The following is a 15,923-nucleotide window of genomic DNA, read 5'->3' on the forward strand; positions in this document are numbered from 1 at the left end:
ACAGAGGTTAAGCTGGTACTAATTGTCGTAAGTTTAAGAGGGTAACTGCAATCCCCAGGGTAACCAGTAAGAAAATAAATAAAAATACATATACAGAAAAGGAAATGAAGAGAATTCAAACAGTACACTGCAAAAATATCAATCGCAAAAGAAGGCAGTAATAGAAGAACTGAGGGACAAAGGGATGTGACCCACAGAAAACAGCAAAATGACAAAAGTGAATCCTTTCTTATCAGTAATTATTTTAACTGTAAATAGATTAAACTCTCCAATTGCAGAGGATGGAAAAATGCCTGAAATTACATAATCAAACTATGTGCTCTCTATAAGAGACTCACTTTAGATCCAAAGACAAAAATAGGTTGAAAGTGAAAGGATGGAAAAAGATATTCAATGAAAATAGTAACCAAAAGAGAGCTGGGGCCATACTAGCAACAAGCAAAACAGATTTTAAGTCAAAAAATGTTACGAGACAAAACAACATTATATACTGATAAAAGGATAAATCTGTCAGGAAGATGAAACAATTACAAACATTTACGCACTGAAAAACAGAGACCCAGAATACATGAAGGAAAAATCGAAAGAACTGAAGGTAGTAATAGACAGCTCTACAACAACAGTTGGAAACTCTTTCATAAATGGGTAGAACAACTAGACAGACGAGCTACAAGGAAAGAGGACCTGAACAACACTATAACCAACTAGACATAACAGACAATATGGAACACTCCATCCCAAACAGCAAAATACACATTCTTCTCAAGTGTACAGGGAACGTTCTCCAGGATAGATCATATGTTAGGTGACAAAATAAGTCTTAATAAATTTAAAAATACTGAAATTATAGAAAACATCTTCTCTGACCACAGTGGGATGAAATAAGAAATCAATTACAGAAAGAAAACTGGAAAATTCAAAAATATGTAAAAATTAAACAACACATTCATAAACAACCAATGGGTCAAGGAAAAAAGAAAATTAAAGAAAAGGGAAATTGGGAAGTACTTTGAGACACATGAAAACAAAAATACAACACACTGAAACTTATAGAATATAGAGAAAACTGCTTGTGGGGAAATTTCTAGCTGTAAACACTACAATAAAAAACAAGAAAAATCTCAAATCAATAACTTAACTTTACACTAGAAAAAAAAAGAGCAAACTAAACACAAAACCAATACAAAGAAGGAAATAAAGATTAAAGTGGAGATAAAATAGAGAAGAGAAATACAATAGAGAAATACAATAGAGAAAATTAAAAAAAAAAAACCCCAAACTTGGTACTTTGAAAGGGTCAACAAAATTGACAAAGACTGGGCTTCCCTGGTGGCGCAGTGGTTGAGAGTTCGCCTGCCGATGCAGGGGACACGGGTTCGTGCCCCGGTCTGGGAAGATTCCCACGTGCCGCAGAGCGGCTAGGCCCGTGAGCCATAGCCGCTGAGCCTGCGCGTCCGGAGCCTGTGCCCCGCAACGGGAGAGGCCACAACAGTAAGAGGCCCGCATACCACCCCCTGCAAAAAAAAAAAATTGACAAAGACTGACAAAGCAAAAAAGACACAAGACACAATAACTAAAATCAGAAAAGTGGGGACATTACTAACGACTTAACTGAAATGAAAGGGATAAGCGAAAACTATGAACAACTTCACACCAACAAATTAGACAGCCTAGATGAACTGGACAAATTCCTAGACATACACACATTACCAAAACTGACCTAAGAAGACAGAAAATCTGAACAAACCTGTAATAGGCAAAGAGACTGAGTATTTAAAAACTTCCCAACAAAGAAAAGCCCAGGACTAGATGGCAGCCAAACATTTAGAGAAGAATACCAGTGCTTCTCAAACCATTCCAAAAAAGGAGTGAGCACTTCCTAACTCATTCTATGAGGCCAGCATTACCCTGATAGTAAAGGCAAAGAAAGACATCACAAGAAAATTATAGACCAATATCCCTTATGAATACAGGATGCAAAAATTCTCAACAAAATACTAGCAAACCAAATCCAGCAGACACTGAAAGTATTATAAACCATGACTAAGTGGGATTTATCCCAGTGAAGCAAGGGTGGTTCAACATATGAATATCAATCAATGTATATACGACGTTAATAGAAGGAAGGACAAAAACCACATGATCATTTCAGATGCTGAAAAAGCATCTGAAAATATCCAACACATTTTCATGGTTAAACACACACACAGAATAGAAGGAAACTTCCTTAACATAATGAAGGGAATTTATGAAAAACCTATGGCTAACATATCCTTGGTGAAAGACAAAAGTCTTCCCCCTGAGATGAAGAACAAGACAAGGATGCCCGCTTTCACCACTGCTATTCAACAATGCACTGGAAGTCCTAATCAGAGCAATTAGGCAAGAAATAAAAAGGCATCCAAATGAAAACGAAAAGGCAAAACTATACCTATTCACAGATGACACGGTCTTATATACAGAAAAAATCCTATAGAATCCATTAAAAAAACCTATTAGAACTAATAAATGAACTCAGCAAAGTTGCCAGATACAAGAACAATCCAAAGAAATCAGTTGTAGTTCTAACACTAGTAGTGAACAATCAGAAAAGGACACTAAGAAAAAGTTCCATTTACAACAGCATTCAAAAGAATAAAATGCCTATAAATTTGGCCCAGGAAGTGAAAGACACGTATGCTGAAAACTGCAAAACATTGCTGAAAGGAATTAAAGGCCTAAACAAACATAAAGAAATCCCCTGTTCACAGACTGAAAGATAATATTGAAAGGATATCAATACTACCCAAAGCAATCTACAGATTCAACTCAATCCCTATGAAAGTTCCAATGCCCTTTTCTACAGAAACGGAAAAGCCAATCCTCAAATTCATATGGAATTGCAAGGGACTCTAAATAGCCAAAACAATATTGAAAAAGAGGAACGTGAAGTTGGAGAATTCAAACTTCCTGATTTCAAAACCTACTACAATGCTAAAGCAACCAAAAAAGTGTTATATGGCAAGAAGAGAGACATACTGACCAACACTATAGAATCGAGAGTCCAGAAATAAACCCATATAACTAGGTCCAGTGAAGTTTTGACAAGGGTGTAAGACCATTATGATGGGAAAAAGGTCTTTTCAGTAAATGGTGCTGAGACAACAGGCCATCCACATGAAAAAGAATGAAGATGGACCCTTGTATATCACATCATATATAGAAATTGACTCAAAATGGATTGATGACCTAAATATAAGAGTTCAAACTATAAGACTCCTACAATAAAATATAGGTGTCCATTTTCATAACCTTGAATTTAGCAATGGGCTTTTAAATATGACATCAAAACTACAAGTAACAACCAACAAGAACAAAACATACTGGATTTCATCAAAATTAAAAGCTCTTGTCCATCAAAAGAAACTGTCAAAGAAGTGTTAAGACAACCTACAGAATGGGAGAAAAAATTTGCAAACTGTTATAGACTGAATGTTTATATCCCCTCCAAAATATGTATGTTAAAATCCTAACCCCCAATGTGATGGTACAAAGAGGTAGGGCCTTTGGTAGGTGATCAGTGCTCTATAAGAGAGACCCCAGAGAGCTCTCGCCCCCTTCTGCCTCATGAGGACACAGTGAGAAGATGACCGTCCATGAACCAGGAGATGGGGCCTCAGTGGGCACTGAATCTGCCAGCACCTTGATCTTGGACTTCCCAGCTTCCAGAACCATGAGAATACATCTGTTGTTAGAAGCTATCCAGCCTATGGTAACTTGTTATAGCAGCCAAAATGGACTAAGACAGAAATCAGATATCTGATAAGGGTCTAGTATCCAAAATATATAAGGAACTCTTAAACTCAATAACGAAAAGACAACACAATTCAAAATGGGCAAAAGACGTGAACAGACATTTCTCCAAAGAAGACATACAAACAGCCAACAAGCACATGAAAAATAATGAAAGCATTAGTCATCGGAGAAATGTAAGTAAAAACCACAGTGAGGTACCACTTCACACCTATCAGGATGGTGTTATGGGCTGAATTGTGTTCCTTCAAAAAGGGCATGTTAAAGTCCCAATCCCTCCTGCCTCAGAACAGGACCCTATTTGAAGACAGGGTCTTTACAGAGGTAATGAAACTAAAATGAGGTCATCAGGGTCGGCCCAAATCCAATACGACTGGTGTCCTTACAAAAAGAGGAAAGAGGACGCGCAGAGGGAAGACGATGTAAAGACACAGGGAGAACGCCATGTTAAAATGAAGGCAGAGATTAGGGTGATGCACGTACAAAGCGAAAGACGCCAGCAAACCGCCAGGAACCAGGAGAGGCCTGGAACAGATCCTCCCTCACAGCCTCAGAAGGAGCAAAACCCGCCAACACCTTGAGTTCAGATTTCTAGCCTCCAGAACTATAGACAATAATTTTTTTTAAGCCACTCATTTTGTGGCACTTTGTTACAGTGGTCCTAGAAAACTAACACAGATGGTTATAACTGAAACAAAAGGGGATTACAAACGTTGGCAAGGAAGCGGAGAACATATAAAACCCTCACAACACAGCTGGTGGGAATGTAAAATTGTATCACCTCAGTGGAAAACAGCCTGGCAATTCCTCAATTAGTTAAACACAGAATTACGTTATGACCCAGCAATTCTACTTTTAGGTGTATACACAAAAGAACTGAAAGTAGGCACTCAGACAGATACTTGTATGTGAAATGTTCACAGCGGTGCTCTCAGACCATACAGCTGAAATGGGGAAACAACTTACTGTCCATCAAGGGGTGAATGGATAAACACACAATGGAATACTATTCAGCCATAAAGAGGGATGAGGTACTGATAGATCCTACAACAAGGAGGAACCTTGAAAACATGCTCAGTAAAAGAAGCGAGACACAAAAGGTCACCTGTTGTATGACTCCATTTACATGCAATCCCCAGCATGGACAGATCCATGGAGACAGCAGGCTGCCAGGGCTGGGTGGGTTACTTCCCAGGGACCGGGTTTCACTGGGGTCACGAGCTGGCTGGTGGTGGTTGCACAACACTGTGAATGTACTAAGTGTACTGAATTGTATGCTTTTAAATGGTTAATTTCATATCATGTGAATTTTACTTAAATAAAAAAAAAAGTAACGGGTACTTTTGAAACCCTGTTACCAACTGTAATTTATACTCTGAGCTATTCTATCTTTATTTCATATTATTTGCCAGTGTTTAAATAATGTATTAAACATATTCCTAAATGTAGGTACCCCCAAATCATTATTCACCTCACAGTAAAGGCTTTCCCTGAAAGAAACCAAAAAGAATTTCAACTGAATTAACAGTAAAAAGAAAAATAAGAAAGGAAAGTGCTGCAGAGGAACAGAGCTCTGTAGCATCAGGGCCACGGGGCGCGTGGGTCCCACCTTCTCCAGTGTTGCTTTGAGGTCTGAACCCCTCATCACAGGATGACAGGGTGGCGAGAGCCAAGGGAAGCCCAGTCCACTGTGTAAAGCCCCCATCCCAGCCCTTGGCACAATCGCGCAGTGCAGACCAGAATATAAAACCAGAAAGGAAGTCCTGTGTCCAGTGACAGACCAAGCACACCTCTCACTTCTACCTAATAAGAGAGAAAAGCTACTGAGGAGTAAAAGCATTCACAGATTACAACAAAAGGTGTTAGCTCTACTATGACACATAGTACAAAGAACTATCACCTTTAAAGGTACTCTGTGGGCAGCAATTACTGTTCTTTATTAAACTGTATGAGAATTAAAGATATGTCATATGTTATTCAGCACAGTAAAAAGACAACTTTACTAGTAAGAAAGGATATAGCACACTGTTCCAGGCGCCAGTGAAAAAACTGCAATCTGAAAATTTCAAGTGTGTCTTTTCACAACAAAAAAAACACAACCTCTTCAGAGAAATAAACGTATTTAAGATCATTTAGAGATTTTATTCAATATTCTGAATGCAGATTCTTAAAATGTCTGTATCTTAAAATATTAGTATTTCATCATAAAATTGCAATTTTTATGCAAAGGGTGAAAGCAAAATGAAAAGTAAAGACCAAAACTCAAGACACCTAAATTAGGCAGGAACTACTGACAGATATGGTTAACTGAACAAACTAGCAAAGCACTGCAAGGATTATTACCTCACTGGAAATTCTTAAAAGAAATTAAGCTTAAAATGCATACCAGTATTTTAAGGAGGAAAAAGGGAAGGTGCCAATAAAACAACTGGCCAATACAGCTTGTAGACATACTTATTTATTCATTTGGTCACCAGCTTGGACAGTTAAGAGAGGATTTTCCAGGGTCTCAAATCTCTGAACATTTTACAAGCACAGAAAACAATGGCCTTTGCTCCAGATCACTGTTTCAAGGATGTTCCTGTAACCAACAGCCTTACATACAGAACCTTCCACTGAACGGAACTGTAGGCATGCGAACTGTCCAAGAGGACACTCGGAGTTTCTCTCCTCCGAAAGAACCCACTGCATAGGCCACAGTACCTGGCCTTCCTCACGCTGCTCTGTGGGAACTGGGGCTCTGGGAGCTGACACAAGAAAACGCTGATATACTGCTACTGCTACAACCTTCAGGTCCTGCCATCATCCGTGAAATTGTGGCAGCTAAGTTCTCAGGTAGCAAGGAGGACAAAATCTCAGACCTTTCACAGCCCTTAACATGGACAGGACACCACGGTAGGTAGTGGGAGGACAGAGGGATAAAGGTTAAAACCCTCACATCCAAAGACCTCACATCAGTTCTTACTACTGCTATTACCACCTACCCATTAGGCATACACCACTTAATTTATACTTCATACATAACATGAGACTGTCCCATTCAACCTCTAAGCCTGTGGAAGTGAAAAATAAGTTTTTTAGTATACAAAGCAGCTAATTACTAATATCAAAAGCTTCCACACCACATTTCTTCCCTGCTTGGTCTGTTCCCAAGATGCAATTACTTTTCATCATTTCCACTTTGGGCCATATATTTAGATTGTTGCCTATATAATTCTAAATTACATGCTGATATTTTGGGTTATTTATTAACTTAACCTATTGAATTCCTGCTATGAAAGATGAGTAACTGGCTCTTTATGCTACCACTTACCTATTCTCTTTTTTTCCATTAAAAAAGGTATAATTTTCATACAGTAAAATATTCCCCCTTTAGTGTATAGTTCTGCAAAATTTGACAAATTCAGTCATGATACCACCTCCACAATCAGACTGAACATTTCCAGCACCCAAATGACCTCCCATCCCTTTGTAACTAACACCTCCTCCATTCCCAGCAATCACTGTTTTCTGTACGTATAGATTTCTTTTCCAGAATGTCACATGAAAGGAATCATACCATATGGCTTCTTTCACCTAGCATGATGCCTGCTGTTGGGTATACCAGTAGTTTGTTCCTTTTTATTGCTGAGTAATATTCCATTGCATGCCTATAGGCAGCCTCAGAGATGCTGTGGGTTCAGTTCCAGACCACTGCAATAAAGCGAGTATCACAATAAAGTGAGCTACAAATTGTTTGGTTTCCCAGTGCTATTAAGTGTGTAATAGCTATATGCCTAAAAAAAACAATGCACATATCTTAATTTAAAAATACTTCATTGCAAAAAAAACCACTAAACATCATCAGCTTTCAGCAAGTCTTAATCTTTTTGCTGGGGGAAGGTCTTGCCTCGATGTTGGTGGCTGATGACTGATCAAGGCGGTGGTTGCTGAACGCTGGGGTGGCTGTGGCAGTTTCTAAAAATAAGACAATGAAATCTGCCATGTCAACTGACTCTTCCTCTTGCAAATGATTTCTCTGTAGGATGCACTGCTGTGTGAGCATTTTACCCACAGGAGAGCTTCTCTCTAAACTGGAGTCAGTCTTCTCCAACCCTGCTGCTGCATTATCAACTAAGATTATAGAATATTCTAAATCCTTTGTTGTCATTTCAACAATCTTCACCAGGATTATATTTCATCTCAAAAAACCACTTTCTCTGCTGATTCACAAGAAACAACTCCTCATCCATTCAAGTTTTATCATAAGATTGTAGCAATTTAATCACACCTCTGGGCCCCACTTCTAATTCTAGTTCTCTTGCTATACCCACCCTATCTGCAATTACTTCCTCCACTGAAGTCTTGAACCCCTCAGTCATCCATGAGGGCTGGAATCAACATCTTCCAAGCTCCTGTTAATGTTAGTATTTCACCTCTTCCCATGAATCATAAATGTTCTTAACAGCATCTAGAATGGTGAATTCTTTTCAGAAGGTTTTCAATTGACTTTTCCCAGATCCTATGCAGCTATAGCCTTACAAAATGTATTTCTTAAATAAGACTTGGAAGTTGAAATTATTCCTTGTCCATGGGCTGCAGAGTAGATGTTATGTTAGCAGGCAGGAAAACAACATAAATTTTATATATCTCCACTGAAACTCTTGAGTGGTCAAGTGCATTGTCAATGAGCAGTAATAATTTGAAAGGTATCTTTTTTTTTTTTTTCCTGAGCAGTAGGTCTCAACTGTGGGCTTAAAATATTCAGTAAACCATGCTGTAAACAGATGTTCTGTCATCTAGGCTTTGCTGTTCCATTTACAGAGGGCAGGCAGAGTAGATTTAGCATAATTCTGAAGGGCCCTAGGATTTTTGGAATGGTAAATGAGCACTGGCTTCAACTTAAAGTCACCAGCTGCATCAGCCCGTAACAAGAATCAGCCTGTCCTTTGAAGTTTGGAAGCCAGGCATTGACTTCTCTTCCCTAGCTATGAAAGTCCTAGATGGCATCTTCTTCCAATGTAAGGCTGCTTCGCCTACATTGAAAACCTGTTGTTTAGTGCAGCCATTTTCATTCATTATCTTAACTAGACCTCCTGGATAACTTGCTGCAGCTTCTACATCAGCACTTGCTGCTTCACCTTGCACTTCCATGTTATGGGGACGGCTTCTTTCCTTAAACCTCATGAACCAACCTCTGCTAACTTCAAACTTTTCTTCTGCAGTTTCCTCACTTCTCTCAGCCTTCACAGAATTAAAGAGAGTTAGGGCCTTGCTCTGGATTAGGCTTTGGCTTAAGGGAATGTTGTGGCTGGTTTGATCTTCTATCCAGAGACTAAAGCTTTCACCCTATCAGCAATAAGGTTGTTTCACTTTCTTATCATTCATGTGTTCACTGCAGTAACACTTTTAATTTCCTTCGAGAACTTTTCCTTTGCATTCACAACTTGGCTAACTGTTCGGTGCAAGAGGTCTAGCTTTCAGCCTGTCTTGGTTTTTGACATGCCTTCATCACTAAACTTAATCTTCAGATTTAAAGTGAGATACGTTTGACTCTTCCTTTTACTTGAACACTTGCAGGCCATTATGGGGTTATTAACTGGCCTAATTTCAATATTGTTGTGTTTCAGGGAAGAGGGAGGCCAGAGGAGAGGAAGAGAGATGAGGGAACAGCCGGTCAGCGGAGCAGTCAGAACACACACAATATTTACTGATTAAGTTTGTCATCTTACATGGGCGCAGTTCGTGGTGCCTCCCAAAATTACAATAGTAACATCAAAGATCACCACTCACAGATCACCCATAACAAATACAATAATAATGAAAAGGTTTGAAATATTGCAAGAACTACCAAAACCTGACACAGAGATACGAACTGAGCAAATGCTGTTGGAAAAATGGCACCGACAGACTTGTTTGACGCAGGGTTGCCACAAACCTTCATTTGTTAAGAAAACACAACATCTGTGAAGCACAAAAAAGTGAAGCACAATAAAATGAGGTATAACACAATTTGTTTATCCAACCACATGCTGAAGGACACTGGGTTTTTTCCAGTTTGGGGGAATTAGAATAAAGCCACTATAAACCCTTATGTACAGGTTTTTGTGTGGACTTAAGGCTTTTATTTCAATGGTATAATTATCTAGTAGTGGTGTAACTAGCTCAAACAGTATGTGCAAATTTAACTTTATAAGAAATTGCCAACTGCTTTCACAACAGCTCTACCATGTGGGCCCCCAGCAAGAATGAGACTTCCAGTCACTCTGCATCCTCACCAGCACTTGGTATTGTTAGGTTGTTTTTTTTTAATTAGACCAATTCTAATTGACGTATACTCTTAAAATTGCATTTCCCTAATACCTAATGCTGAACGTTTTTTTCACGTGTTTATTATTCAAATATTTGGTGAAATGTCTGTTCAAACTTTTTACTCACTTAAAAAACTGTTTTCTGATTATTGAGCTTTGAGAGGACTTTATATCTTTGTAATTCTGGAGATAAGTACTTTATGAAATACATCATTTGCTAATATTTTTCTTCCAGTCTATGGCTATTACTCTCTTAACAGTGTTTCTGCAGACCAAAGTTTTAATTTTGATAAAGTCTAATTTATCAACATTTTCTTTTACTGAACATACTGAATCCAAGGTTATTCAGATTTTCTTGTTTTCTCCTAGAAGGTTTACATTTAGATCTATGACCCACTCCAAATTAATTTTTTTAAAGGTATGAGGTATGTGTCTAGGTTTTATTGTTTGTTTTTTTTTTGACATATGGACTTTCAGTTTTTCTAGAACTACTTGTTGGAAAATATTCTTTTCCTATTGAATTGCTCTGGCACCTTTATTTAAAAATCCATTGCCCATATATATGTGGGTCTGTTTCTGGACTTTTTATTCTGTCCAGTTGATCTCTATGTTTTTCATTTCCCTAGAACCACACTGTCTTGATTACAGTAGCCCTACAGTAAGTCTTGAAATTAGGTAGTGTGTACCTCTAACTCTGTTCTTTGACTGTTTTCATCAATGTCTCAGCATAAAGATCTTGCACATATTCTGTAGATAAATACATATAAAAAACATTTACATCTTTTTGGTACTATTGCATATGATAATTAAAAATTTTTAAATTTCCAGTTGTTTTTTGGAAGAAATATAATTGATTTGTGTATACTGACTTAGTATCCTGCAATTTATTAGTTATAATAGCATTTTGGTAGGTTCTTTGACTTTTTTTTTCATAGATAATCACATTGTCTGAGATTAGAGGGAGGTTTTCTTTCTCCCCTTCTAATCTGCCTTCTATTTCTTTTTCTTCCCTTACTGTACTGGTTACAGTCATAGAATGTACTTTGTCTGATTTCAATTCATTTCAATTTTGTAATGGATTTTTTAAGACCAGGATGTGACCTATGTGGGTGTGTATTCACCTGCTGTGGGGCAGTATGTTTATAGCTCAAGTCTTCTACATCCCTACTCGTTCTCTGTCTGCTTATTCTAGTTATTACTGAAAGAGGAGTGCTCAAGTCTCCAAATGTAACTGTGGATTTGTCTGGTTCCCCACTCATTTCTCTCTCTTCTTACTGTGTGTGTGTTTAAGCTACGTTGTTGGGGTATGAACACTTAGGATTCTGATGTCTTGCTGGTGACCTGACCTCCATGTTTTTCTCTTTTGGGGGAGGGCTGAGGAATAAATGCAGGACTGCCCATCATCTTTGGCTTTATCATTGTTCAGTTCCAGTCTTCCTAAGATACCAAGCTCATTCAAAAAGGATGATGAAATGTGATCCTATAAATATGCTTCTTTAAAAAGTAGGTGATGCCAATTAAGTCATAATTATCTCTCTTCTGATCATCAAAATTCTGATTATTAAGATCTAAGTATTTCTTAATGTTGAAGGTATCTTTTTCAAGTAGTTTTTCTCTGAAATAAAAGTAGCTCCATTGAGTCTTACATTGCATTTAAATGCATTTAAATGATATTTTTCTTGACTTTCTTTCAGTATTTTAACATGCACTTGGAGTTTTTAAGCTCTAATTTGCACTTATGCCAGCCTGCAACTAAGTACTCATCAAGATGTTTTACATGGATTTTTCATTCATCAACTTTCTTCCCTTTAGAACACAGCTCCTGAGCTGGCTTCACTCTATTGAAAAGCCACGCAATAAAGACATTAAATGAGAGCAAAATATTATTTACAGCTTGCGCACATGCACTCTGCATCTGTGTTCATCTCAGACAAAAAGTTACAATGCAGGTCCAAAGGATGACGTGGAAATTACTATCACAGCAACTAAGTAAGGAATCTACTTGTGGATTGAGCATAAATGGAGGAATGCAATGGAGTCAAAGGTAAGAGTGTACATACATAGTCACTACTGTTAAATAAAAGCATTACTCTTCTTGATAAACATGATAATAGCCTATATTTTTTAAAAAGTGATTCTTCATGAAGTGCCCATCAACAGATGAACGGACAAAGAAGATGTGGTACATATATACAATGGAATATTATTCAGCCATAAAAAAGAATGAAATATTGCCATTTGGGACAACATGGATGGACCAAAAGAATATTATACTAAGTGAAGCAAGTCATACAGAGAAAGAAGAATACTATATGACTTCATCTATACGTGGAATCTAAAAAAACAAAACAAATGAATGAACATAACCAAACAGAACCAGAGTCATAGATACACAGAACAAACAGGTGACTGCCAGAGGGGAGTCGGTTGAGGGGAGGAGAGACACAGATGAGGGAGATTAAGAGGTACAAACTTTAAGTTATAAAATAAATGAGTCACAGGGATGATACGTACAGTGTGGGGAATATAGTCAATAACTATGTAATATCTTTGTGTGGTGACAGATGGTAACTAGAGTTATCATCGTGATTATTTGAAAGATAAAGAAATATCAAACCACTATGTTGTGTACCGGGAACTAACATGGCATTGTAAGTCAATTATACTTCAAAAAGCAAACAACCAACAAATAAACTCATAGAAAAAAGGGTCAGACTTGTGGTTTTCAGAAGTGGGGTTGTGGGAGGGGGAACTGGATGAAGGCAGTCAATCAAAAGGTAGAAACTCCCAGTTATAAGATAAATAATTACTGAGGATGTAATGTAGAACATGATAAACATAATTAACACTGCTGTGCATTACATGTGAAAATAAAGAGTTTTCATTACAAGGAAAAAATATATTTTCTGTTTCTTTACTTTTGTATCTATATGAGATGATGGATATTTGCTAATCTTACTGTGGTCATCATTTCATGATGTATGTAAGTCAGAGCACTGTGCTGCACACCTTATACAGTGCTGTATGTCAATCTTGTCTCAAGAAAACTGGAGAAAAAGAAAAAGAGCAAAGGGGTGTACACTGTGGTCATGATGTAATGGAGACATAAGCTAATTCTGCTCGGTTAGAGAGGGATTATCTTTGTTTCTATCTTTATCAAGCCCACCCTCTCCGATGGGTTCTTTTCTCCTCTTCCTACAAACAGGCTCAGGTCTCCTCTGGCCCCAAACACGCAAACAAACCACCCACGAGGCTTACGCTGATAGCGCCAACACCCCTTTCACTAGCACCTTCCGTGAAACATGCTCACTGTCTGCAGATCCAAGCCACTGTCTCATTCACTCATCTTTAAGTGACTGTGATCTTGCTCTGGTTTCCCCCAGGACACTGACGCCTCTCACCAAATCCAGTCACCTCTCCTCAGTCCTAATCCCACCCAGTCCCTCAGCTACGCAGGACCCTGTGGTCCACACCTCCTCTCACACTCCTCTCCTGACGTTTGTACACTGCACTTTCCTGAAGTACTCCCTCCCTCTCCCCCCATTTCTGCTCTGTCCTTCTACTGCCTGACAAAGGGAAGCATCAGCCAAGATTCTGTTCTGAGTCCTGGCTTTTGACTCCCTACCCCCTCTTCTCCATTATTTGTTGTCCTCTCCCACAGAAAACTCATGATAATCAGCTCTAAAGTAAACTGGGGTTGAGAAGAAAATGTGGAGTCCGAAGGCCTGGCTTCCATTTCTGTTTCTACTGACTTAGTTGCTGTGCACCCAAGGGCATGTAACACCCCACAACTCCACAAAAGTGAAGAGATCTCTTCTAATGTCCCTTCCAATCCCACAGTTCTACAATTCTAACCCTAAAGAACATCAGATTTCCAGCTGGAATTTGTCTAATGCACTGACAAATCCACATTCTGTCTGCCATTTAACTGTCCCAGCTCCAAACCTAATCTCTCAAACCAACAACTTCTTTTAGGTTGCCTATTAATGTTGATGTACTGGTGCCACCAATACCGTAAGCTTGAAATCCTAGTAATCCTATACACTTACCGTCTTTTATTCACACTTTCTCTCTTTTTAACCACCCCCCATACACTCAAGGCCTAATTCACAGAGCATCTCTTCCAGGAAGTGATCCTCAGCCTCCCAATCTGGTAGCCATCCCCCATCTTCAGAAGAGCCGAGACACTCTATGTGTGCCTCTTTCATTACACTCGGCACATGTTTCCCTCCAGATTCTGGTTATGAAGGAGCAGGGTTTATATCTGAATTTTCTTAGCATTTGCAAAGAGCACCTTGAGCACTGCCTTCCCCAGAGGACAGAAAAACCATAAGATTTGAACTGAATTGACTAAACTCAATATATACTCTGGATGCAGCAGAAGCAGTAGAGTTTTCTAGAATAATTTTTTTTTTCAAGAAAAAAAAATTGATATATAATGATTTAGATGTTCCGGCTCTAAAACAGATATTGTTCTTTTTCAGCTAAGGAAGCAGAAGCTCCTCTTGAACTCCTTCAAAATCCAAGCCAACTTACAAAGCACACTAGAGACAGTATGTCTGTGAGGTCACAAGTTTTTTAAACGCATGTTTATTAAACGATATACTCTTAAATATTTGGTTTTACATTTGAGCATTTCTTTTTTTATCTAAGTGGTTTACGAGGCAAAGTAGTTTGATAAACAGTTCGACCTGATGAACTATCCTCGGAAGTGTGGATCTGATGTAGTAAATGAGATGCCCAGCCAGTCCATACTGCGTTATCTTCTCCTTCAACTTCCCTACAGCACAAAGTCTCCAAAATGAAATATGATATCATTGATTTTCAGCTTCATTAATAAGCTTAAATGCATTCCTCTAAAAATTTTTTTAAAATGCCCCCCATTGAGACAGTAAAACAAATTGAGAGGAAAAAAAAAGGTTTTCAGCTTCCGTTATTATGTAAAAATGCAGCCTAGCAGACAGAATAACTAGAATTTCCAAGGAGTCTAAAGCAGAAAAGCCAAAGCTTTGGCTTAATTCACCCAGAAGATAGGATGTTTGGCGTGAGGCCCAACAGGTAGTACACCGTGTCACTGCAAGAACATGACATGAAACTGAAGGGCCTGTCCACTGTCTCATTACTGAGGCTGCAGGGCAGGGTCCGACCTACCTGGCTGATCCCTGAGGGAGGGATCTTGTATGCCTGCAGCTTCTGTCTCAGCAGCTCGGGATCACTGTGCCGGAAGGGGCACCCTGACAACGACAAGCAGCACAGCAGCAAGGTTATTCACCCGGACGTAATACACCACCACACTCGAAAGACCGTCTCAGCGCCCCTTAATTGTCTAACAGCTTATTAATAAAAAAGTTAATTGCCCATGGGTGCAACTGCTTTCCTCTCTTTATCTAAATGACGACTGAGCTGTGTGGTTACCAGGGCACTACAGCCTCAAGACTTACATAAAACATTCCAGCATTCTCAGGCAAGGCTGCCCACTCACTAGAAGGAGGAAGCAGTTTTAATTATGCTACTAGCTAACAAGCAGAGATAATCACCAAGTAGCTATAAAACAGTTTACCTAAAAACTTTATACAATCTCACATTTTTTTCTAGTTTAAAAAAATTACATAAAGGCATAAAGGAAGACAGATGGTGTAAACAAAAAGAAAAACGTGCAAACTCTAAGAAATATAAAAAGCTCACATCATTTTCACATGTTAATTTTATGCCTACTTCCCAAAGAGTAGAATCCATATAAATTTAAAGGAATCCCAGATGGACATGAGATGACAAATAGGAAACTGCTTCATAGAAAAACAACTTATAGTAGGTACATGTAATCTCTATATTATTTCATGA

At 38.5% G+C, this 15,923-nt stretch overlaps 1 protein-coding gene across 6 annotated transcripts in view; it reads right to left on the minus strand.

Moving 5' to 3' along the window:
* PRIM2 (DNA primase subunit 2) overlaps positions 1-15,923 on the minus strand; it is a 278,658-nt gene that overhangs the window by 20,302 nt on the left and 242,433 nt on the right. For 4 of the 6 annotated variants that reach the window (XM_027126848.1, XM_027126850.1, XM_027126849.1 and 1 more), the window contains exon 12: positions 15,234-15,316. The exons of 1 other annotated variant lie outside the window; for it this stretch is intronic. In XM_027126848.1, coding sequence (XP_026982649.1) covers positions 15,234-15,316 — 83 coding nt within the window. Of the gene's footprint in view, positions 1-14,644; positions 14,877-15,233; positions 15,317-15,923 lie in introns of those variants that run through there. One more of the 6 variants, XM_027126851.1, reaches the window with a different exon arrangement.

This window comes from Aethalodelphis obliquidens, unplaced genomic scaffold (assembly GCF_003676395.1).
Source record: "Aethalodelphis obliquidens isolate GAN/ISIS:26980383/991018 unplaced genomic scaffold, ASM367639v1 scaffold31, whole genome shotgun sequence".
Lineage (NCBI taxonomy): Eukaryota > Metazoa > Chordata > Mammalia > Artiodactyla > Delphinidae > Aethalodelphis > Aethalodelphis obliquidens.